The sequence below is a fragment of the Orussus abietinus genome, unplaced genomic scaffold (assembly GCF_000612105.2).
Source record: "Orussus abietinus isolate OABI.00-Male unplaced genomic scaffold, Oabi_2.0 scaffold29, whole genome shotgun sequence".
Taxonomy (NCBI): Eukaryota; Metazoa; Arthropoda; class Insecta; order Hymenoptera; family Orussidae; genus Orussus; species Orussus abietinus.
This window is the reverse complement of record NW_019395567.1, coordinates 376,248-399,569: the sequence shown is the minus strand read 5'-3', so window position 1 is coordinate 399,569 and position 23,322 is coordinate 376,248. Positions and strand designations below refer to the sequence as shown.

The 23,322-nt window shown below is 44.5% G+C and overlaps 1 protein-coding gene across 1 annotated transcript in view; it reads right to left on the bottom strand.

The window, feature by feature from the left end:
- The window catches only part of LOC105699178 (dipeptidase 1), a 72,063-nt gene extending 53,943 nt beyond the window's left edge, over positions 1-18,120 (bottom strand). Inside the window, exons 1-2 of the mRNA XM_012423979.1 lie at positions 17,996-18,120; positions 3,241-3,394 (exon numbers count right to left, since the gene is read on the bottom strand). Coding sequence (XP_012279402.1) covers positions 3,241-3,394; positions 17,996-18,120 — 279 coding nt within the window. The remainder of the gene's footprint in view (positions 1-3,240; positions 3,395-17,995) is intronic.
- Between the last annotated feature and the right edge of the window lie 5,202 nt (positions 18,121-23,322).

Sequence of the window (23,322 nt, the reverse complement as noted above, 5' to 3'; positions counted from 1 at the left end):
TGATCGATCGATCGATCGAATCAAGATGGCGGCGATCTCGGCCCGGGGTAATAACAAGTTCTTCGGCGAGTTTTGCAAGTAAGATGTTAAACTAACAGCGATTAAAAGTACCGTAATCGAGGTATAAGATCCTGGCCATACATTTTATTTATCGTAACATTGCATTTCTTGTCATTTGCGGTTATCTGAAATTATATTTGATCGAGTTTCGTAGCTTTGACAATGAGCGGAATCAAGATGGCGGCGCGTCTGCACGGCTCCCGACCACTCTATTCTTTCCAGAATTTCGTCGCAGATACTGCAGAGAGATCAGGAACCAGAGAAATAGACTCGGGGAAGATAGGGGGAAGAAAGAGGACGCCGTCGGATTTCCGGGCTGATACTCGAGGACCTCCGGCAATGGCGGCTGATACCCAAAGACCCGGGCGACGCGTCGCGACAAATTGAGCGACTGCACCTCGTACAACGTCCGGAGACGAGGAAGCACGGTTGGAAATGTTTGAAGAGCTCGAACGAATTACGAATCTCGTACGTCATTCCACGACACTATCGACATCCCTCACGGAAACGAGGGTCTCCGGCAATCGAATCGGCCGCCATTCCCATCCAAGCGTCATCGCCTGTGCGGGAGACTCGAACCGNTCTTTTCATTTTCTCAGAGGGAATGAAAAGGATAATTAACTCCAAAAGTAGATGACGAGGGGGAAGATGCCTAGGAAGGTGTTTAGCGGGGTCCCTAGATAGGGAAACTATGTTGGAAGACCTATTGGTCCATTAGGGGATCCTATGGGGTTAAGCCCTGGATTCGTTAAAAGGGGTATGCAAGGGGAACGCATTTCCGGGTTGCTCACGCGAAATCCCAGCCGCGGTTCCGCGATGTTCACCCGAGAGAGCACTCAGGCTTCTGAAATTGTTAAATTTGAAAATCGTGCGATTCTGAAAGCTTCTCCACTCCCCGGGGACGGGGAAGGGAGAGGGCCTCTGAAATCCTCGACTCGTCGGAGTCACCTCGTTTGCAGCCACGGAAATGCGGAGTGCGCAACGCTAACACCAGAAATGCACCGAATATACTGTTTACAAGCTCCCGCGACACGAAGCATTAAATGAAATGAGAGGGTGCACGATTTTCGAGGGGAACTTCCGGGGGTGCACTTCGAGTTCCGGACATGGCTCAATTTAGGATGTTTCCGAGCGGCAGGAGTGTTTCGCCAATTTTTTCTTTCCCCCCCACGTCATTATACCATCCGTCGAAAATTTATCTCCCGAAATATTAATATTCCTTCTCGAAATGTCACGTTCGAAGTTTAAGGTGAAGTGAAACATCCTTCAAATCAGTCGATTTGAATACAACACTTTTTTTTAAGGGTATTAGACCAAACTGTCCGAAACTTTGACACATCCCTCCTGATCATCTAAGAATTGTCCTGACACATTGAAAATTTGGATTTTTCAACAAAATTTTTTAACTCATTCCAGACCAGAACCAAAATGGCGTCGAGCTCTGATATTTCGATCAATATACAATTATCGAAGGCTCTGATATGAGAATCGAAAGGGTCAGGACAATTTTACGAGAATTTAGAACACTCTGGTAATCGATAAACTCGCATTTGAACGGGATAAAGGCAAAAAAAGTGTTGTATGCGCTTCTATGCTAAAACGATGGTAATACGAGGTCTCGGAGTGAAAATTTAATTGACCTGGAAATCACAGATGGCGCAGGGGGTCCCTCTGCAGTCAATTAGGGCCCCAGAAAGCATGAATCCAGAGGATTTCTGGAGTTTTACTTCGATTTCTTTATAATTATTGTACGAAAACGACAGGTGGAGTATGCCATTTGGTACAATACCCAATATAATTCGACCCAGCTGTCAATATAAAAACGAACGTCGGCAACGTAGGCATTTAGAAAAATCTTCTTTATCGTCGTTGATCAAGTTCCTCGACGTGTTTTACTTCACCTTAAGAGGGCTTTTCGACATAACCTCTAAAAATTCTTTAAAAGCGCATCACTGGGGCCGGTCACGTGGAACTGCTCTTTGTGCAATTCCGCAATTTTAATTCCCCGTCTGTCAGGGAATAGTTATTTAGTTATTTAGTTACTTAGTAATTCCAGGACATTTCCCGAACTTCTCTGTGAGGATTACTTCGGCCCTCCTTTTTCGCGGTGGAATTTCGAAGCGAACCGGGGAAACTCGTTACTCGGTGCGTTTCGTTTTGTTTAAAAACTTGTTATCCCGGGGCCGACCGCATCGAGGACGGTTTTGCGAAAGTTTAACGAATCTCTCGCAACTCGAATGTCCTGGCCGGAAGTCTTTCTCGAAATTAAGGCGCGACACGCAGGTTTAAGTGCTTTTGCGTGTTCCTTCCTTGGTTTGAAAGCCCCTTAATATCTCTCGTCGCTCTGCGGGGGGGATCTTTATGCGTTTATAAACTTTACGCATAAACACGCCGCCATTATGCTCCGCTCTGTAATAAATGCGAAGTAACGTCGATGTAACCGGAGGGGCAAAATGTCCCCCGTAATCGTAAACCAAAGGACGTTCCCTTATCACGGTCTGTCCATGAATCTCCCGAACTGCAGGAATTCCGCCGTTTTAAAACAATTCTCTTTAAATAATAATAATTAATTCTCCGGATTTTTTTGCAGATTTTTTTTGTCACCACTTGGGGGTGAAAAAAGTCTGCGAATTAGAAGGGGGATGATTCTCCTCCACCCTCCGGTTTAAACTCGCGGTCGATCGGAATTATCGAACTTCGCGAGATGCCTCGTCGAGGAATTCCGGAAGTGCAGGCAACTTCCGGAAGTTCGCAGGTCCTTGGAGGATGCGTTCCGGGAGGGGGGGAAATGATAACGATATCCGGAGGCCGATATCGAGGTTCTGGAATTCTTTAATTATTTCTGATAATTTCCCTCATTGTCCTCGTCTCCATATTTATTGAATTCCTTTGACATCTCGATGCACTTCTTTTTTACCGTCTAATATTAATTAGTTGGCCAAGTCTGACATCAAGGGAGACTCGTTGGATATCTTGACGCATTTTTTTTTTCTGTTTCGTAATATCGACAGGAATTAATTTTTTCGCATGTATTGACAAAATACGTTATTAAAAAAGTCTGAATAACATCTCGTAGCATTTTACAATTTTACGTCTTAAGGAGCAGCCTTTCCGAAAATGTCAATACAGAGAATGTATTTCCTAGTGAACTATTAAAGTTAAAAATAAATAAAAACTCACCTGAGCAGCGACCATTCCCTCCCTGAGTCTCCTGAGATCCGTGTGACTCCAGGCGCTGCGAGCCCAGGGATGGGAGTCCCTGAGATCGTCAAACCGGAACTCCCTCAGCTGGTTCTTCAGGAACTTCCGGATGTTCCAGGGCAAGTCGTTGTGCCTGGAACAGGTGAAACAAAAACCGGCGTATAAACCTGGTTCCCTCCTTCCCGGTTCTCGAAGAACGAGGGGAGATAAAATCTCTGGGAATTCATTAAAAATTCCCTTGGTCGTCAGGCTCGAAACACCCCATCACCTCCTACCTCCACCCACGGGGTGTTAAAACCGAATTACCGGGTCGGCTCTTTGATTTTCTGAAAATTTACGACCTCGGTCCGTTTACGAGTTCTAATTCCGGGCCGCGTTAAAATTTCACCCCCCCTTTAATGTCAACCCACCCCTGGAGGAGGTTTTCTGATCTGCGTAAAAGTTCCCTCAGCGTTGATTTACCATTTCATTTTCATATTCCCCCCGCCCTGTCGCCATCTTGTGGCGCTCCCCGACATCTCCGGTTAAAAATTCCCTTTATGGCGAATCACGAGCCGGCGGTGCTCCAATTCGGCTTATAAATAAAAGATGCCCTCGGGAGCGACGGTCCTCTCTCGTGTTTGCCTTTCCACGGGACATGGTCCTCGCGAGTGACAATGCACTTGCATGTGCACTTCCATGTGCGCGCTTCTCCTCTTCCGTCAATTTGGCACCCACTTCCGGGTGTGCCATTTTTCCCTTCCCCCTTTTCCCACGTTTTTCGCCGCGTCCTTTTGAGTTTGCATTTGCGCGCCGCGGGATTCGTCCATGCCGACAATGTGCACTTAGAACTGCAGCACCATGGAATTGCATCTACTAATCGAGAGAAGCATTACTAATGTGACACTTCAAAATGACCCTGGATATATTTTATCAATTCTGAACGTTCTTCTTCTTTCTATTTAAAACGTTGATTTTACGCTAGAAAAGCTCGGATTTATTTCATTTTATTTCAGTCCGACAATTATTCTTCGCATTAACGAGATATTTCTTCGGGACTATACGAAGGAATATTTTTCTTAAATGAATATTGTTTTTTTGGCATCAGTGTAGGAATCTGATTATAAATAATCTTGAATTGAACTAGACTGTAATCGGAGTTTTTTGTCATATCGATCAGATATTCTTATTAATGATACCTAAATCTTTTAATTGGGCGCGTTCGGGAACTTTAATCGGGACTTTTTTGGGCGGAGAGGCGGTTTGAAAAATAATATAATATAATTAATATAATTGAAATGAAAAATAATGACGTGGTTAGATTCGGGACACCTCGGAGTGCAGTTGCAGCGGTGCTTACCAACCTCCGAAGGTTTCTTGCATCGAGCTGGCCGGCGGTGCATCGCAATGAAAATGCAGAACGGCGCGATGCAATTCCAGACTCGACCAAGCCTGCCTCCTCGGTGTACTAGACACGTGTACGAGAGTTGCAATATTCCCTCCATGTAGCTCCTGGAGAGCATAAATGAATCCGCGAAATTCCTGAACGAGGGTGCAGGAAGGTAGAGGTCCTTACATCGGGTTGCACTCGAAAGTGCATTACGCACTTTACTAATGCATAAGACGTGGCACGGCCGTCCTAATTGAATCAATTGCGAGTGCTTGGTCTCTATTAATTTGATTATTAATTTTAATGACTCGCAAATGTGGGAAAAAATGTGAAATACAGAACATCAGTGCGATCTGGTAAACGAACGAAGAATGAGTTCCGGTGAATCGAATATTAAGAAAAATAAGAAAATAATACATTTCCACTCGGATTTAATATTCGACATCCACCATCGTTCCCAGGAACAAAGTGCCGTTTACGAAAGCCCCGATTTCCTAAACGGTACTTTGTCGGCAGGATTTATCAAAGGGAATTCTCGTTATAAGTGGAGTACCTTTCCACTCCCTAGTAAACGAGTCGCGCCACTCGACCAATCGGGCAGCTTTTCCTTGCCCTAATTTCAAAGTCTGCGAAAGCCAGCCTCAATTACGTCCAAAGTTGACCAAAAACGAGCAGTTGTTAACGTCAATCCCCTACCACCCAGAAACGGAGTGTCGGAATTGCGGCGTTCGCGTCTCGGAAACGCAGAAAACCCGGCTTCGCCCACCCCACTTAGTTTTTTCTCATTTCCACTGTTTTCGCCGGGATCTCGAGGTCCTCTCCTCCCCTCTCCTCCTAGGACCCACTTTGTCCTGCTTTCCACCCTCCTGAAAATTCGTCGTCGAGTCTGAGCTCCCCCAAAGTCTAACGCCCTCCACCCCTTGGGACGTTTTCGGGGTTAAATTCTTCCCGCGACTATTCATCGGCATTACGAGTCCTCTAAAGTGGCAAGCACGTCGTTGGCCGCCTTAAAGAACCACGAAACTCATTCTCGTTAAAGCCACCTGGGGGTGGAGAGGTTGTGGCTATGCGCATTAGCCCTGCACCGAGGAAATTACGGGCTCGTAATGTGCGGCATTTTTTTTTTTAGGAGCTACACGCGTCCTCTTAAACTCTTTTCACCGAACCCTAATGTTCATATTTCCTCCTCCAGATTTTCTCAAAATTCAATGGCCCTTGTAATTAAAACAAACGCGACATCCTGATGAACATTACACTGTTAAAAGTAATCACCAAGTTCATACACTTTCGGCACATCGTAAGAAACTGATAAACTCGGTGTCTCGAAAGTGAATCTATTACGAAGTAGGTATTTTTTAAATATAATTTTCATAATAAATATACACGCGGAAGGAGAATTACCAGCAGAAATTAAGGCGGCGTGAAATAATGATCGCGTGCAACGAAGTCGGCAGAGAGACGTCGAAGGGGTTGATTTTATCACGCACCCCTCAACGCATCTGCATGCATAACATTTGAGAGCCGGTCCCGGATTCTACGAGAGCAAATCTCGTGTTCCAGGAGCAGGGGCTCTCACTACCCTGAGGCAATGTCTCCGAGACCTGGAGATGATACCGTTTTATGGTCCATACCGTGAAGTTCGTGACAAATGCAAACGCACTTCCGGCCATCCACCGAGAGGAAGAGCGAGGGTCCTGGTTTAAGGACCGCCGCTCTTGGTGACGAGGTCCCTTTAAGGACCCCGGCAAAATCAACTTCTCCTGTCTCCGGATTTCGCTGCGTACATATCTCGTTAACGTGCCGCTCGTATAACGGCGACCGTTAGTCGAGGACCGTCGACGTAGCCGGGGAAATACCCCGAACCCTTTGGAGACGAGAAAATCACCGGGTAGATTTCAAAGGGTTGTAAACCGGGCAGGGGGTAAAAACAAGAGTAACCAGTCGTAAGAAAGTATCCTTTATTTCTCTTACGAATTATCTTAATTAATACAATATTCACCTAATTTTCTTACTACTTACTTCTTAATAACCTAATATTGACAAAGTTTCAAGGTACGTACAGATGGTTGACGAGCGGACCGCTTAGGGTGTTGACACTACCGCGGTCGGAGCAAGACTAAACGTGCCTAACCACGTTTGCGACCTGAACCTCATCGAGGGCCAAGCCACCTGAGCTGTGTGCACTTCCAAACTGCGAACTGCTTCGAATTTAGCGCCACTCTTGCAATTGGATTAGGCAACAAGTCGACCTGCAAAGTGTAGTTAGCTCGGGGTCACTCGCCAGGGACTCTGAATATGCGATTTCAAGACGGACTAACTCTATGTCTCCGATAAAACGCACCGATAACCCACCCCTGGTTAATCGCTTAGATAATCTACCCTTGCTTAGGGTTCCTATGTTAAGATCATCTCATTGTCAGACTTCGATCTCGCCTGAAATTGTCCAGCCTTGTCTATACTGTTTAAATTGTTTGAATGTTTATCAGCGGATTTTGAAAAATCGCGCAAAAATTGGGAATTCTCATGGTCAGTGGTCATCTGATCTGGACTTTTGGAAAAGTTTCATGTGGTCAGAATAGTTCAGAAGAGTCCCAGGTCGTCCAGAGTCTGGACGAGGTCTGAGCCGAGGGAGTCGGCTAATTGGCGAAGCGCGATAAGGCGGCCAGCCGCGATATGCATATGAATGGACATTTTGTTTGCCGAGGGTGGTTCACCCCCCTCCAGGGATGCAAATTCGAGTTCCGGGCGACGGTCTCGTGCGACGGTTCGGGCCTATCGCCTTTACGACTCCGGAGTAATTCGGTCACTGCCAGGAATTACCGGGCGTTAACCACCTCCCGACTGATCGATTGGACTTCCGGTGGAAGTGGCCGCGCCAGACCCGGGGGAGACGTCCAGTTCGTTACGGGACTTAATCTACGGTCATAGGGAATATGGGAAACCGAGGGGACCGGGTGATGGCCACTTGAGTGCGGATGGGTGTACACATTGGTAAAGGTGTCGAGTTGCACTAATTAACAGGGGGGATGATTTAACGAGGTCTAGCGATGGGAACGGAAACTTCAAATCCTTATCAAAGGGTACGGGATTGACCGATATCGTTAAACGGCTGCCCGCTATCGAATCCGATCCTCGACCGATGGGTACTGCGTCTAATCGAAGTCCTAACCAAGGGTTAACGCCTCGCGGTGAGGCTGTTCCTTAAACTAGATGTGGTTTCCGAGACGGACCTGCGTTTTTTGTTCCGCAAACAGAGATGCTTACCTCATGAGGGCGCTGCCGCAAATGTGGCTCCGTCCTTAGGGCGCCCCTATTTATAGGCTGGCGAGCCCCCCCACCATGCGGGCCCCGGGACTCGCTAGGGTATAAATACGGGACGCGCTAATCCCGGCTAAACCATTCTGCCGCCGTCCGGGTGGGACGACGGTCCACTCGTACCCGTTCCATCAGTCGTACCACTTTTCAAACTTCTATCACTCCAAGACGCAAGTTCCGATAAATATCGTCATCTGTCCGGCAAAACCAACGAATCTCGATTTCGGAAACCACGAGTTTAAACCCGTGTCCCAACACAACAAATAATTAAAAAAAGTCTATCCTCCAAGGGGTTATTTACTCAAGAAATTATGGATTTTAACGCTCGAAATCACTTGGACATCGTTGTCAATCACCGAATTGGTTATAATTTTAAGGCTAAACATCACTCGTCACCGCGTTACATTGTTGTTTATCACCTAAAATCAATGACATTCGGTTCTCAAGGAAGAAAATCGTTTCTATCCAACTTGACGTCTTAGGCATGTTTCGCGCTTATACACACACTCATATGTACTTGTCGCGAAACTGTACCGAGTTTCTTGGTAGCCCGCGCTTGTAGACCGTCTTCAGGGTCGAAAAGGCGGATTCAGAAGTCTAAGTCAGGACTTTCATAAGTAAACATGGGGAAATCCGCCTTTAGCCGCGTCTTTGGACCTCCCACGCACTTCCGGAAGTAGAGTCTTACCCTTGCCTTGAGTTTCAATTACTGAAAGACCCCTTCGGGGGGTGGTGGCTTTAAACCGCGAGCCGCTTTTAGACACGTCGAGGACCGGGCGTCTCAAGAAACTCGGAATCGAATTAGGCGACACCCCCACAGGCGGCGGGAACATTAACTTCCCCGGAAGTTCGCATTCAAGGGTGGCATGCCAGGACGACCGCAGCTGTCGACAACGACGAGGGCCGAAGATTAACTCCGCGTGTGGGTTACCTCGCGCCCCGGTTACGACGTACACGCATTTACACCCCCACGTGCCCCCTTCAACCACGAGTTGCAAATTATTCCGTTAATCTTGCCCCCCAACCCCCCGGAGCAACTCCGCCCCCAGGAACTCGAAATATCGTCTCCTGGGAATTTTCTTTTCCGCCACCTCGGAGCGTCGTAAAACCTCCCGGAAGGCAACACCCCTTTATCGGGGCGGCAAAAAAGTGCACACCTCTGAATACCTTAAAAAACACGCCCCGTTGAAGAAACCACGTGGTAACTCGCGATAAACGTCCTGGGGATTTATACGTCCCGAAGAAATCCTGGACTGTCCAGGATGGAGTCCTAGGGGAGTCCGAATGCCGACTCGGGTGCAAAAATCGAACCCCCTGGAAAAAGTGGAGTTCCGCACTGAGAATAAAAAATTTCATCGAATCGAAGAAGTATTTCTTTGGTTTGGTAACATTCTTTTCTCAGGGTTGTTTCTTCCAGTGTTAGTTATTGCTGGAAAATGTCGTTTCGAGAAATACATCGTATCGTATTTAAGATGTTAATTAATTGAGTTATGTTTATGAAGATTACAGGGTGGTTTGGTTTCATTTTCTTTCGTCGTGAGCACGAGTCCTTAGATTGGAATCAAGACCCGAAGTAATCTCGGCCAGTTCCGCGGGAGTTCGCTTAGGGGAAATGGCCGCGTCTCGTCTGGCTTGGTTTCCGCAGGCGGATTCTCCGCACATGACCTACCGGCGGGGAAGAGCCGGGACTCGCTCGAGCCGACATAACTTTTAATGGAGAAGCCCGGTGTTTGGAATGGTTTCGGGAATCCCCCCGGACGTGCTTACGTTCCTCCAGGGGAAAAACCATCCCTCCACCTCTCGCCCTCTTTTCTCCCCCGTCTCAGACACAGCCCAGACACATGGTGCGCGGGGAAGATCCAGAAGAAGAAGGGAAAAGGGACGAAAATATGGACCCAGGGAGAGGAAAACAACATTTATGTACCTCCAAACAATGTAATTCCCCTATCCTTTTCACCGGATAAGATGCTGTCCTGAAATATTGTCAATTAAAGGAAATTCAGGAAATGTCTAAAACGTCTCGACTTTTTTAATGCCTTCACTTTCGACCCGAATGTGTCGATTCCCTTGCTCGGTGTACACTTTAATGACCCAGGGTGGAGGGAAAGTGTCACGTTCACGGCGTATCAGTTTCCGAGTGACTTGCGCTGTTGGTGTCACCAGGGATGACGGATGATTTTCACCCCCTCCCTCCCCTATGAGGTTTTTACCTCGAGGAACCTTCTTTTTGGAATTCCACCCGATCTCCAAAGTGCAATGAAACTTACTTATTAAATCCATGGAGCGCCATATTTTACTATAAAAAAGAACTGTCTAATTCACATAACAATTTTTACGAGTTTCGAGGACGAATGAGATCTCGAAAATCCCATCTTATCACGAGTTAATGGTGATTATCAAGAACGGTCGTCTTATCATCGCGCATCACCTTACGAGTGATTTCTGCCAGGAAAGTGTATAATAAATGAAGATTGACATTTTTTGGCTGAGTTTTGACAAGACCTGATGATCACATCTGATAACGAGTTAATGGCGATTATCAGAGGTCTTATCACCGCGCCCCGTCTCCCGAGTGGTTTCCCCTGTCGACGTCATCGAGGATGACGAATGTCGTCATTTTCCCCAATTTCGGGCATTAAGGTGAAGTGAAACACGTCGAGGAACTTGATCAACGTCGATAAAGAAGATTTTTCTAAATGCCTACGTTGTCGACGTTCGTTTTTATATTGACAGCTGGGTCGAATTATATTGGGTATTGTACCAAATGGCATACTCCACCTGTCGTTTTCGTACAATAATTATAAAGAAATCGAAGTAAAACTCCAGAAATCCTCTGGATTCATGCTTTCTGGGGCCCTAATTGACTGCAGAGGGACCCCCTGCGCCATCTGTGATTTCCAGGTCAATTAAATTTTCACTCCGAGACCTCGTATTACCATCGTTTTAGCAAAGAAGCGCATACAACACTTTTTTTGCCTTTATCCCGTTCAAATGCGAGTTTATCGATTACCAGAGTGTTCTAAATTCTCGTAAAATTGTCCTGACCCTTTCGATTCTCATATCAGAGCCTTCGATAATTGTATATTGATCGAAATATGAGAGCTCGACGCCATTTTGGTTCTGGTCTGGAATGAGTTAAAAAATTTGTTTGAAAAATCCAAATTTTGAATGTGTCAGGACAATTCTTAGATGATCAGGAGTGACGTGTCAAAGTTTCGGACAGTTTGGTCTAATACTCTTAAAAAAATGTGTTGTATTCGAATCGACTGATTTGAAGGATGTTTCACTTCACCTTAAGGGTCTCATCGACCCGCCGCCATTAAGGGCGGTTTCGGCCTCTCCCCTCAGGCGTTGCGGGGCCTATTAAGTCCTTATTTTGAGCCTTCAGGGTGGAAGGGCTAAGTGGGAGCCCGCCGAGTGAAACTCCGATTAAACGAGGGACTTGTTGCTCCGAAAGGTCTATTTCAACCTCCCGGGCGATGCCTGGCGACCAATGAAGTTTCGTCCCGGGGAGCACTTCGCGATTCTCTTTCCGCGTCTCCCCCTTTTCAGCGATTCGCCTCGCTTTGGCCAATTGTGCGCGCCGCAAGTCGAGCGCGCCTCTGAAAGCCGGAAGTGCCCCCTTTGACCCGGCACTTCACCTGCTTCACACGCTCTCATTATGCCGGCTGCCTCTCTGTCATTTATATTCGACACACCCGCCATTTTCGACACGCCGTGGCGAGCCACCCCTTTAGTCCCCCTCGGATCTCCCCTTTCACGCCTTCACGTGGAAGTTAATAATTATTTGTCATTTTTAGTCACTCGGCCAGGGTAATTAACACTAGGTTTACGGGCGTTTTTTATATACCTACTTCTACGACCACCCGTCAAATTGACGGGTAAACGAAAATACGGATTTTCTTTAAAAACATCGATTTATTCAAATTAAATCTGAATTAGACAACACTAGGCTTTACGTTTAAATAAATTATTAATAAGTGAAGAGTCCTTTTTTAAAAATTATCACGGAAATGATTGGAATGCTCGTCCTCTCATCCTCGGAGTCAGAACTAGAAAAAATGCGCATCCTTTTATTGCTACGACACCCTTTCAAGTTTTCCTCTTCACTATCCGAAGATCCTTCTATCTCTCCACTTTCAATGCATTTTTTTTTTACTCTCATCTTCGCTTTGGCGTAATTCATATTGATCTTCTTTGGAGGTATCCTCTGAACGATCTTCATTGATGTTGACAAATTTGTTCAATGTCTTATTATATCTCCTGGATTTACTCATGATTGCTAGAAAAGGGAGATTGGTGAAAGTAAATAAAACAAAAATACTATGCCCAAATTCAATTACCCTGTTGTAGATACTTGCAATAAGCGTAGACTGTCTACAATAACTGAAACTTTTGCACCCTGTCTTTGAAAAACGTCTTTACACTCACTACAAAGAAGCAAATACAATATATATGGATTGTTTATGAAATTAGCTAGTCCGTCAATTTGACGGGTTTCGTATAGATAGGCATGCTATGTACAGATTTTAATAATTAGAAGGCTTAGGAAAATTTATTTTTCCACTCCTTCGGATAGTGGTTAATATTTATTTGGCAGTCGAATGTTACGCGTGATATTTAAATGCCTCTTAAGTTGGAAATTAAAAATTAATCTTGACTTCGTAATTGAACTTTATCAAGGATGACGTCTCGTGTTTCTGCTCTCCTTTTTGTATATTTATTCTTTCCTTATTTTATGCGACTCCTGTGGTTTCCCTTGGATCTGCTCGTCTCCTTTAATCGCGTGCATAAAAGTGATGCAGTCACTTGAGCTCGTCTCTGTGCCTTCCGGAAACGGACGAAACTTCACGTCCGGGTGCGTCTTGTGTCGTGAAGGAAATATGCTCCTCCACCCGCCGGAGGAAGAAGAGGAGCATCTCCATATCTCAGGATATCATGCCGATGTGCGGTTCTATCTGGCAATCTTTCATCCCTCGATCTGCATCTTGGCTCCCTTATTTATTCGCACGGGCCTCCACCTGAACGATGAAATCTCTACTTGAATATTAATCGCGTCTTAATCCGACTTCAAAAATAATTACTAAGTACGATTTCATAATTTGAAATTTACTCCGCGAAAAAGGGGAGAAAAGAACGAGTGCATTGAATTTCCTCCTGCCTCGCGTTGGCGGTGAAACGAATGGGGCAAATTTTTTTCCAATCCTTTTTGGCAGTGGAGAAAAAGGGAACTTCTTGCAAAGGGAGCATTGAATCAGCGATAAAACAGATTAAAAGTACAATAGAGGTTAATTTCCGCGAGTTTGAGGGATTTAATCGGGGACTTCACCGAGCTCTGAAAATCAGGGATAATCGTATCAATTTATTTAACAGTCGCTGCTTTTTTTTTCCCTTCCGTGCCTTTTCCGCTCTCCTTGATTTTCCTTCTTCACAGGAAAGACGGAGCTCTTCTGCTTTTTTTTTTTTTCCCCCACTTAATTTTCTCCTAGGTGCTCCCATTTCTTATCGGATATTTAAACATTTCCTCGAGTTATTAACCCAGAGGGAAAATTCTCAAAGGAAGATTTCGATCGCGATGCCTCGCGGGAGAATATTATCAGCGGGAAAACTTCACCGCAGCCACTTTATTTATTAAACGTCCGGCCTTTTCGCGTGTTCTCCAACGAAGTTCTTCCCACTTTTCCCCGTTTTTCCTCCAGAAGGCGGCGCATCTTCCGGCATTTTTTTCCTTTTTTTTTTCGCTGGCTCTCAAGTGGCCTCGTTTCTCTCCGGACAATAATTTTCATATTTAAATGCTCCCTCAACTTTTTAATCCTCATGAAAATTAAATAACCTGGGGTCTCATTCAATCTTCGTCGAATAAGGCTTTCTTGGTGAACTATTCCAGAAAATTACGAGCAGTCCAGTTTTTTAAGCAAACCCTGAATTTTGAATATCCACCCGGAAAATTAAATGCACTATTTGTTAATACAAATTCCCTAGTTCGACAAATTAAAATATATTATAAGGAAGAATATTCTTAAGAAATGTCGGAAAGTCGGTCTAATAGTCAAATATTCCTTCCGGAAATTGCAGAATAATTGGATAAAAAGTACTAGTGGCCGTTTTAATTTATGTATTAATTGCCTGGGGCATTTTTCGTGTCAGCCAACCGCGGAATTTTTTCCCTTCGAACCCGGAAGACGGTTTTCCTCCACCCCCGGTTAATTTTCCTTTGCGCCCCTCTTTACCGTCGTCGGTGACCATGGTAATTAAATATTGCCGTGCGGAAATTAATTCCGTAAACAGGCGGTCGCGTAATTATGCAATACACAGTTACTTCTTGTCCCGGCGATATTTCCGCATACGTCGAAAAATCGCATATACACGACGCTTTCTGAAATTCGCGAATTTCTGGGATAATCGTCCTCCGGCAATAATTTCCAGAAATGAATAATTTCCATTGCAAACCTCCCCATTTAAAAATGTTCATCTTCCAGTGCTACACCGAGAAAAAAAATGTTCGTCGAACGAAAGAAATATTTTACTCAAATAATCTGGAATAAATAATACGCACCGTTTCTTCGGAATTATGACAATTTCAGTTTATTCGAGTAATTGTTCTCTGAATTAATAAAATACTTCTTCAGTAGAGTTAAAAGGATTTTTCCTATGGTTCAGTGAATTTTTTCTTTCTCATAAAATTCCCTAGATTCTCTTAAATTTTGTATGCCGATTATTTTTGGATATTTTTACTATTACGTTTTGGGGGTTCGTTTTACAGGACTCATTTGATTTCAGGGGATGTTTCTTTAATACTTGAAAATGACTTCCCCGAGTCTAGGACTTCCATTTCGGGTCTCCGAAATTGCCAAACTTGGGATGTGGAATTCCTTCCGAGAAAGTCAGCCCCAAAGTCGGGTAATCATATAGGTACACTTCTGGGGAAGATAGCGCACCCCTAGCCGGGGGTGCTGATGAACTTCCAGCCCGGTAATTCCCCGTATTTTCAGCTCGATAGTTTCGCGGCAAGTTTCGCTGGAGATAAAATCGTTTATTGTTCGCCGACTCGGCCTGGGAAGGCAACATTTTCACGACAAAAGGAGAGAAAGAGAGAGAGAGAGCGCGCCTCTTCCGCCTCGACTCGTTTATCCTCCTGCGGCGAATTTCATTAACATCCCTCCTCAACTTAGGAACGAATTATCGCGGCAATTACGAGTCTACCTACGGTACTTGCCTCTCTCCTTGTCACTCTTGTACCCTACCGACGCGTTTCTCTTGTTCTCTTTATTTCTCTTGCGCCCCGTCATGATGTCCCTCGGCTCTTCTCCGTTATCCGATTTCAAATTTGCAGTCTTTTCTCGTTAATTTTCATTATTTAATTATATCAAGCAGCATCTGGAACACTATTGCCTATGATATCTCGACCTCGAAACCCCCAAACTGGGTCGAAAAATGAATGATAACTAAAAAAGAAACTTGAGGTCTGATAAGAGAGATCCGTTCTTTGTCTCTCTCCCTTATTCCCGATTCCTCTCGTCGTCTCCCTTTCTCCCGATGTCTCCGGGTCGCTTTTGAACGGTGCGACATTACTCGGATCCGACAAGACGAGGATTAAACATTCATGCCATTTCAAATTTGCAATCTTTTCTCGTTAATTTTCATTATTTAATTATATCAAGCAGCATCAGGAACACTATCGCCTATGATGTCTCGACCTCGAAACCTCCAAACTATGCCCAAAAATGAATGATAACTAGAAAAGAAACTTCAGGTCTGATAAGAGAGATCCGTTTTTTGTCTCTCTCCCTTATTCCCGATTCCTCTCGTCGTCTCCCTTTCTCCCGATGTCTCCAAGCCGCTTTTGAACGGTGCGACATTACTCGGATCCGACAAGACGAGGATTAAACTTTCATGCCATCCGCAGCTATCCGGCGCGATCATAGGGAATTGTTAATTCCATTAGTTATTACCCACGCGGCTCGCGTCCCCCGGCATTTTCCCCGCATTACCGAGTAATTGCTCTCGACTGATGGCGAAGTTGCCGCGCAAAGGACAATCGGATGTATTAGTACATTAGTGGGAATATTACCCGTCTGAGCGAAAATTTATCTGCTCCATTTTCGAGCCCCGGCAAATTGGATGATTCCTGGATGGTACCTGGGGGCGTTGAGAATAATGTTGGGGCAGGTAAGGGCTAAGCTATTTTTTATCTCGTGGAAATGTATTTCTCGGGAATAATGGTATCTAGAGTGCTACGAATGTGGAATAGGGTAGGTCAGGTACAGGGTATTGTTTATATTTTACGAGATTCAGTCTTTGGAAAAAGCAAGAAAAAGGATTCATTGGAAAAGGGATATATTTTGATATTGTGATAATTTATTTTTTGCCAAAGGTGGTGTCTGGACCACTGATGATAATTTTGGGATGGGTATATTAAATGGGAAATGTATTTTATAGAAAAGGTGCAATCGATCTAGGGGGGAATTAGGGAGAAATGAACGAATCAATTGCATAAACTAAGTCCACCCTGGAGGAATAAATTATATTATTCGGATTTACACGGGGACGTTGAAGTTACACGGCGGGGTTGAAATTCAATTTCTGAGGGGTGAAAACCCCTTTTTGCAGGGGCTGTGCTTTCTCGCAGAAACCTGGATTATTCGGCGCGGCCTCCTCTCGAATTTTCCGGTAATTTCGGTAAAAAACTACCCTCGGCACGATAAATACAGGTATTACGCGGGGAGGCCTGTACTTTCGCCATTATCGCGTACACACTCATTAACGTCTTTATTATCAGAGTTTCGGGTTTTAGGCTCCATTAGATGTAAAAAGAAACAACCCTTCAGGTACTGTCCGAGGGGGTTACTTTTCATCCCTCGGAATACGATTTTGAATCCCGAAGGCGGCTCGATTACAGGGTAATTACCTCGCCGGACGTAAATGGAGTATCCATTTTCAGGTGCGACAATGTCACGTAATTGGCCCCCCGATGGACAGCTTCGCCGTATTATTTTCCCATTATTTGCCGGGCTATCATTGGCTTGGATTATTATCCAAACCGTAATTGGATCGCAAGGCGGGGGTAATTACGAATTTACCTCCCCAAATCAGATTTCGCTATTGCAAAATTAAAAATTCATGATTTCGGCCGAGAAATTCATTCGCCTATTTAATTGGGTGATATTGCTTATTTCCAGAGACGAATTGCACGCAATATTGAAATTAAATATTTTCTATAAATATTTATCAGGTTTTTTTTTCGGGAATCCCCTTTTTTTACTGTAGAAAAGTTAAGTGCAGTAATTCGCGATTTCTGAGGGCTTGACATTTTAAATGTTCAAATTTCTCAGAAATTATTTACATACGGAGGTATTACATTTTTATTTCGAAGGCCATTCTCGTTACTCGAGGAATGATTAGTTTTTCGCGATGTCTCAGGACTAATTTCGCGAATGGAGTTTAACTTTTCACGGAAAGGCGTTTCTTTTTCGAAGTAACGATCCCATCCCTCACATTTATTAATATTCTCAAGTCTCGGGGGTGCAGTACGGCATCTTCTCGCTCACGTAACTCGTCCATTTACGAGGGCACGTCTTGCAGGATTCTTCCTCCACCTGCGAGACGACCTGCATGCTCAATAAGCAGCACCTGCTCCCAAATTTAACTGCCGGCTATATTTCTACGATTTAATGGTACTCCATTGTAAGAAACTCGCCCTATCCATGAATTTTTCCCATTTCCCCTCATTAATGACGATTCGTAAATTAGGCTAAAAAACTCCCCGTTCTTCAGAAATATTTTTAAAGTCCCAAGAATTGTCGCCACCGAGTAATAAAAAAAATTCCCGGAATTGGAGAAATATTCTCCTAATTCAAAGGATTATCATTTCGCTCAAATGAGCTTAAATAAATTGTCATCGTTGCATACGATTAGTTCCGGCTTATTAGAATGAAATTATTGTTTTTTGAATTACTGTTTTTTTGGGACCGTTCGAAGAGATATTTCTTTGGCTCGAGGGACTCTTTTTCTCAGGGTCGAATTCTGAGATTTCTAGGGAGGGCTACTCACCCATCTATAAGGGGCACATCTCGGAGGATCCTTCGTGCAGCTGCGAGCCGATCCCCTGCATGTGCAGCGAGCAAGAGCCGCGTCAATAGCTGACCCAGCACCATCACGCCAACCACCATCCTCATCCTCCTCCACGCTGGGCCCACGTTTCCTCGCTAATGTCCTCATGCCATCACCAGCTGATGCAGCCACTCTCACTGTCTGCGGCTCCGTCCCCGAATCGGGCCCGGAGTCCCAAAATGTCGGCCGATTCGTTCCTGCCGACTCTACAGAGCCGGAAGAGGTTAAGTCGGTCCTGACCTTAGTCAACTTGCAAGTTTTTGCGACGATTAGGGGCACCCATCGTCACTGGATTTCTGGTCCGAGTTTTTAGGGGAGCCATGCGGCTACTTTGTCAGTCACTTGCACCGAATTACTCCACCCAGAAGAGGGTAGGTCAGTTCCGTCTGGACCTCACAGCATCCCTGATAATTTTCGAGAATAGTTTTCAGGGAATTCATTCGGTCATTTCGTTAGTCACTTCCACTGCACTAGGAGGAGTCGGGATAGTCCAGCCACGTCCTGACCTCACTCAACCCTCAATTTTGCGTGATACTCCGACACCCCGATTTTCTTGAAAATCATAATCATTGTTATCAGAAAAGAAAAAGTAAGTCACTTCCACGAAGAGGTTTTACTCAAACAAGTCCAGGATAGTCCAGCTACGTCCTGACCTCACTCAACGTCCAACTCTTTGCAGCACTCGGATGTCTTATCACAGGCGTTATCCGACGCGATCAAGATTTATTAATCAAAATCGAGCGCGGCAGTTAATTACTGTTTATCTTGACTTAGGTTGTCAGGACAGCGTAGTCCAGGGCAGGTTCCCGAGGGATGAGCAGCTCCCTCTCTTTGAATCTCCCTTAGGGGTTGCAAATCAACTTTCCGTCCACTGTTTGGCTTGCAAATATCGCCGACTGCGAATCTTCGGATAGTACACCCAGTAAACACTCGCACTTCCTCTGCAAGAGTTCAGAGAGGAATCCCACCCTCCCTGAAACTGGATCCGAGCTTTCGTTTCGAGCAAACCCCAGTCAGCAGTAAATTCCCCAGGGGGGAGCAACCCTGTTTGGTCAGAATTTGACCAAACTCCGGCATCCCCTCAGCTATCGCGATGCAGGACTCTCCCTTGCATCTGCCTCGATGATGGTCCACCCCAAAACCAGGGGGAGTGTCGAAATTTCGGTGCTTTTTCACCCCCTTGTTCTCCAAATCCAAGGATCGAGGTCTTAAATCCGGCTTCCCTGGGGATGATTAAATCCCATCTTCAGGGTGCGAAGATGCCGAAGAGCAGCTCTCGAGACACTGATTCTTCTTAATTCCTTTTTTAACTTTTCGATTTTGGATCTTCAGATCATCCCAGCATCCGCCACTTTGCTGGACCACGTAAGGCACATCGTTGCACTGCTGGGGATTAAAATTGCTCTTAGAAACCGAATCACTGGATCGGGTTTTTACGGTGGAGGGGAAGGGCTCTTCCAGGATTCGAGACGAGGGGTGGTGATCGACCTCCGAGGATTTGTCTCGAGTTGGTCCAGGGGATGTTGGTCCAATTACCACTATGGGATCCGAGAGAGAGGTTAATTCCAGAACCGGAAGGAAATCGGCGTTAACCTCGGGTGAGTGTTCTGTAACGAGAAACTAGGAAGTTGGAGAGGTAACGTCGAACACCTATTGATCATCCCTTGCGAGTCCACCCCCTTATCGAGAGATGTGCTATCGGATACGGTACCAATTTTGCGGACATATTGGGTATCATTTATAGATAATACGTATGTAACATCCCCAGGATCTCGAGGTATCCGGAATATTAATGAACTTTTGAAGATAACGTAAGGAAATTCGTCCTTACCGATCATCCCCGAAAAATCCACCCCTAAGAATTTTTGCGCTTTCAATATGAAATTTTCTTTAGAATAATTTTATTTCGAGTTATTAATTAAAATTTTGATGGACATTCAATATTTCCACGATCTCGTTTTCAGAATTCCCAAAATAATAGTGCAATAATACAATTAATTAATTAAATCTCATCAATGCGTCTTCTTTCACGTTCTTACTTTTCTTATTTGTCATACGCATTTTATCGCCGATTATTTTAGAATTATTTTAGAATTATTTGCAAAAAAGAAAAGCATCGAAGCAAAGAAATAATGGGGGTGTGTTTTATCCCTTGCGAATCTGGCGCAGTTGGGTCTGGTTAATATCGAGTGTGAAACCGACGAGTAGCTGTGTACATTAATTACCAGCCTAGGTGCGACTCCACGAGACCGGCCCGACACGAGTATGTACATATTTATCGACTCGTCGCTGATTAATTAATAATAACAAGGACCTAGGGGTGCAAGTATTGTCTCGCATTAACTCCGCGCGGAATCCCTGCGGAAAACCGGCGGGAATTCTCCGCAGACCTAGAACCCGAGTTTTCCGAGGTCCCTAGGATGTTCCGTGCGCGGAATTCTGCGGATTCCGCGGATTCTCCGCATTCCACAAATTCCGCGGTCAGTCGTCACGTTCTTCGACTTTGCAAGTACCTTGAGGGAGTTTGAAAAAAATTCGACAACCCTTCATGACCGCCTTTTAGGTCTGATTTTTAAGGCCATGTGAAAGTGGCATCAATTGTCTCGTTTATGAAACTTTCCTCCGAATTGGATGTACCGAATCGTTTCAAAATTTACAATGCGAATTTGTAGGATATAGGGAAGGTCCTGACACCCATGAAATTTCAATTATCCAACAATTTCTTTATAGACATTTTCAACATTTTTTATAAAAAATGAAATTTTATGACCGGCAGGACCTTCCTCACAGCCTCTATATTCATATTGTCAAGTTTGAAACGATTCGGCATACCCAGTTTGGAGAAGAGTTTCATGAACGTTCTTCGACTTTGCGAGTACCTCGAGGGAGTTTGAAAAAAATTCGACAACCCTTCATGACCGCCTTTTAGGTCTGATTTTTAAGGCCATGTGAAAGTGGCATCAATTGTCTCGTTTATGAAACTTTCCTCCGAATTGGATGTACCGAATCGTTTCAAAATTTACAATGCGAATTTGTAGGATATAGGGAAGGTCCTGACACCCATGAAATTTCTATTTTCCAAAAATTTCTTTATAGACATTCTCAAAATTTTTTATAAAAAATGAAATTTTAGGACCGGCAGGACCTTCCTCACAGCCTCTATATTCACATTGTCAAGTTTGAAACGATTCGGCATACCCAGTTTGGAGAAGAGTTTCATGAACAATTGACCCCCCAAATGCCACTTTCACACCCCCTTAAGGGTCTCTCATTTCACGGTTAATTCCATGTTCGATATTTCATACGCTTATTACGGTATCTATTGGTTCATGCATTGCACTTGAAATTGTCGAGAGATATGGAAAATGAGGGGAAACAGAATTATAACCAGTCGATAGGAAATAAAAAGGGTGAGTGATGTGAAATGTATGTTAAAATATGCGAAGAGATGGCGGGATAAAATATATTCACGATGAGGATAATTTTTGAGAAATAATAGGAATTTTATAAATGAAAATGAGACTAATGTGGGATGTATGATGGAGAAGATTTAATGGGGTGTAATTTACGGGGAGGACCCAAGATGGGGATTTTCTTCATCGATTTGGAAAAGTGCCCCGAAGTGCCTCCTCGGTTTCCAGAAAGGATCCATCGAGGCTCCCGGGAAAATAAATTCCCAGAGACGAATTGCCGGGGGAATTTCATTTTCTGGGATTGTCGCGTCGACCCGTTTTTTCCCTTTTCCTCCTATTTTTTTTTTTTTTTCTTTTTCGGCAGTCCTAAAAACGCTCGACGGGAGATGTCGAGTCCGCAGCGGGAGACGGGTTTATCGCTCCGTTTTCACCGCGCGTTTCCACGACTCTATGAAACGAGGCCGATACCAATATGCATTCATTATCATATCGGCGATCGATTAATTACAACAGGTCACGGCATTGGTCTCCATTGACTCGTGCGAAATGTCATCGGACGACCCACCGTATCCCATTTTCCCTGGAAATCAATTTAGCACCCCTTGTCGAGGCCAGTGATCGTAAACCCTTCCGACCGTTTTCCACTTTGCCCTTCTAGTCGGAATAGACTGGCATTTTTTATTATCCCTGAAATGCAGCGAGCTGGTGTCAATATGCGTCCATTGTCATGTCCCGGGAGCGAATTAAGGGGATGACTTCGTCTCACGAGACAATTCATTCCGCGGGATTATTCCTTCTCCCTCGACTTCAATTATTTTCAAATTAGAGATTAGTATTTTTTTTAGTATTTTCAATTACTCCCAAGTAATTAAACTTGGCATATTTTATCAGGATGGATTGTCATGTCCCGGGAGCGAATTAAGGGGATGACTTCGTCTCACGAGGCAATTCATTCCGCGGGATTATTCCTTCTCCCTCGATTTCAATTCATCTATTTACGGCTGTAGCTCGTGATTTTAGGAATTATTTTCAAATTAGAGATTAGTATTTTTTTGAGTATTCTCAATTATTCCCAAGTAATTAAACTTGGCATATTTTATCAGGATGGATTGTCATGTCCCGGGAGCGAATTAAGGGGATGACTTCGTCTCACGAGACAATTCAATCCGCGGGATTATTCCTTCTCCCTCGATTTCAATTCATCTATTCTCGGCTGTAGCCCGTGATTTTAGGAATTATTTTTAAATTAGAGATTAGTATTTTTTTTAGTATTTTCAATTACTCCCAAGTAATTAAATTTGACTGGCACACTTTATCAGGATGGAAGAGAGAATTAATGTCAATGTGTATTTATCTTCACGTAATTTGGGAGTGAATTGTTCATAATTAAAATTCCCCATTTCCTGCGATTGTCTAAACATTCGACTGCTACTAATTAGTCTAATGCGTTTGTCCCCACGTCACTGGGGAATTATTTAAAGGGATGGTTTATGAACAGGGATGACTTCCTGTCGAGAGATAACCGACTCTATCAGAATGTCTTCCTTCCCTGTTGGAATCCGTGTTTTTGCCAAGTTTTATTAAAATTCCAATTTACAAGGCCTGTCATCTCTGGTCTCTGGATGGCTCGTCCGAGAATGTTACGCCAGCGGGTCTTGGAACTTTTTTAATTTCACCTGGATGTACCTCAATAAATCCGCCGTATCAAGTTAGCCAGCGGGAGTTCTGCTCGAGTGAAAAATACCGAAGTACTAATCAACGATCGACCCGATTGGGAAACCTTGGGTTAAAAATTCCCAATTAAGTGCGATAAGTGCAATTCCATTCCTTGCATCGATGCACCCCAGTTTTCCG